This window comes from Phalangium opilio, unplaced genomic scaffold, assembly GCF_054372755.1.
Source record: "Phalangium opilio isolate 3A_F unplaced genomic scaffold, DU_Popi_V2 ptg000098l_1, whole genome shotgun sequence".
NCBI lineage: Eukaryota > Metazoa > Arthropoda > Arachnida > Opiliones > Phalangiidae > Phalangium > Phalangium opilio.
In genome coordinates, this window is record NW_028324201.1 from 2,031,937 (window position 1) to 2,034,064 (window position 2,128).

General features: G+C 46.2%; 1 protein-coding gene across 1 annotated transcript; it reads left to right on the plus strand.

Annotated features, from left to right (window-relative positions):
* The first annotated feature begins 239 nt into the window (after positions 1–239).
* Positions 240–1,813, plus strand: LOC149633728 (uncharacterized). Its single transcript, XM_089851021.1, has 2 exons — positions 240–728; positions 1,232–1,813. The coding sequence occupies exons 1-2, from the start codon at positions 240–242 to the stop codon at positions 1,811–1,813; spliced, it is 1,071 nt and encodes a 356-aa protein (XP_089707147.1).
* The last annotated feature ends 315 nt before the right edge of the window (positions 1,814–2,128 follow it).

Consider the following 2,128-nt stretch of genomic DNA (forward strand, 5'->3'; position numbering starts at 1 on the left):
GCGGGAATTAGTGGAAAAGGTAGAGTACCCCGGAATTAGCTCTCCCTGATTTGAATAAGAAATTTCTTATTCAAACCGATGCTAGTAGCCACGGCTTGGGTGCAGTATTGGCACAAGAGACAGATAGAAGATTAATGCCTATCTGGTTTTTAAGTCGTATCCTGACTCTAGCTAAGCGTAATTATTCCACTACGGAGTTAGAATGTCTTGCAGTAGTATTCGCTCTCGAGAAATTCAAAATGTATGTTGAAGGTACTTGTGTGATAATCGAAACCGACCATCAGGCCCTTCAATGGCTTAAGAAGATGAAGGAACCAGTTGATAGATTAGCCCGATGGTCTCTAGGCCGGCAACCATTTAATTACGAGGTGCGATACCGCCCTGGTAAATTAAATTTGGTAGCCGATGCTCTAAGTCGGGCTCCAATTGAAACCGATTTGGCCGACGAAGAAGCCGTCATATTGGTAGCAACAGTAGGGGGTGACAAACCCAAGTTGGGTTTACCCTTTAATAGAGAAACCATAATAAAATCCCAAGTTACTGATCAAGAGTTATCTCGTTTAATCGAGGAATTAGAGCGGGTTAGAAGCTCTGTAGACCTGGAAACAGCGGTTCAAGCCGGGGCAGTTTTAGATCAGTACATAATGGATAAGGATGGGTTGCTATTAAGATACTTTGCACCATGGGACGAGGAGGATGAGGATGCCCTAGAGAAAGCTTGGAAGGTGGTAATACCTCGAAGCTTAAGACTAGAGGTAAACAAATATTTTCACGACGAGCCCCTTGCCGGCCACCTGGGTGTTTGTCAAACGTATAAACGTTTACAATCCCGAGTAACGTGGTCGGGTATGAAGCGCGACGTTTTGAGGTATTTTCGGGGTTGTGAGATGTGTTAAAAAGCGAAGCCATCTGCCTAATTAACGCCCGGATTGCTATCAAGCGTTCGTTGCGAAAGGCCGTGGGAATTAGTGACCTGTGATCTCATGGGTCCCTATACCCGCAGCTCCAAGGGTAATCAATACCTGCTCGTCATCGTAGACCATTTCACTAAGTGGGTGGAAAAATGACTACGGAGAAAATATGGGAGAAGTTATTTGAAGTTTTCTGTCGATCGGGATTCCCAAAGGAACTGATTACTGATAATGCTTCTGTGTTTTCCAGTCCGAAATTCAAGGAGACATGAAAAAGATTGGGTATACGCCCGAAAAATATATCTCCGTATCATGCTCAGGCAAACATTACTGAGCGCATGAATAGGAGTATCAAGCCTATGATTATTTCTTATATTGAGAAACATAGGGATTGGGATGCTCGTATTCCTGAGTTGGGCTTCGCCTTAAGGTCGGCTGAAAACAGCTCGACTGGGTTCACGCCCGCGGCGATTAATTTCGGTAGGGAGCTGTGCGCTCCGTTAGATTGGGAATTGGAACCGGTAAATACTTACCAGAACCGAGACCCAGATCTGCTTGCTGAGAGACTGAAGGTTAGACTTCATGATGTTATCGATCATGCAAGGCGTAACCTGCAGGAGTCAAAGCTGAAGAAGAAACTGCACTACGACAAGCGTTGGAGACACGTGTATTTTCGACGTGGCGCCCTTGTTTTGCGCCGTTCGCACCCACTTTTCGATGCGAGTCGTGGTTTCACGGCTTCGATCGCGAAAAAGTACGACGGCTCATTTGAAGTGCAGGAAAGAACAACCCCGTTGACGTACAGGCTGGAGGATAAAACCTCGCGAAAATTCGCAGGTGTCTCGCATGTTTCTAACTTGAAAGCGTACGCTCCACCCCGGACGGGAGCCTCTGCTGGATAGCAAAGTCGCCGGTGAAAACTCGCCTGACAATGCTATCAGTAAAGTTCGGCCTAGACGTAATAGGAGAGAGCGGAGAGAGCGAAAAGAGCCCCCCTAGGCATTCGTACAATTTACGTTCTAACAGAGGAAACCCTTTGTAAAGTTTTTGGGTGGGGGTACACTCTTTTGATTTTCGATTTCCGAGAGATTATAAGAACCCCTATAAATATTCGATGACTAATATAAATGGCGCATACGTGCAATTTAAATAGTTGTACCTGCACATGCAATTGCGGCAAGGACGGGGCTAGGAGCAGGTCCCGGTGTGGCGGAGCC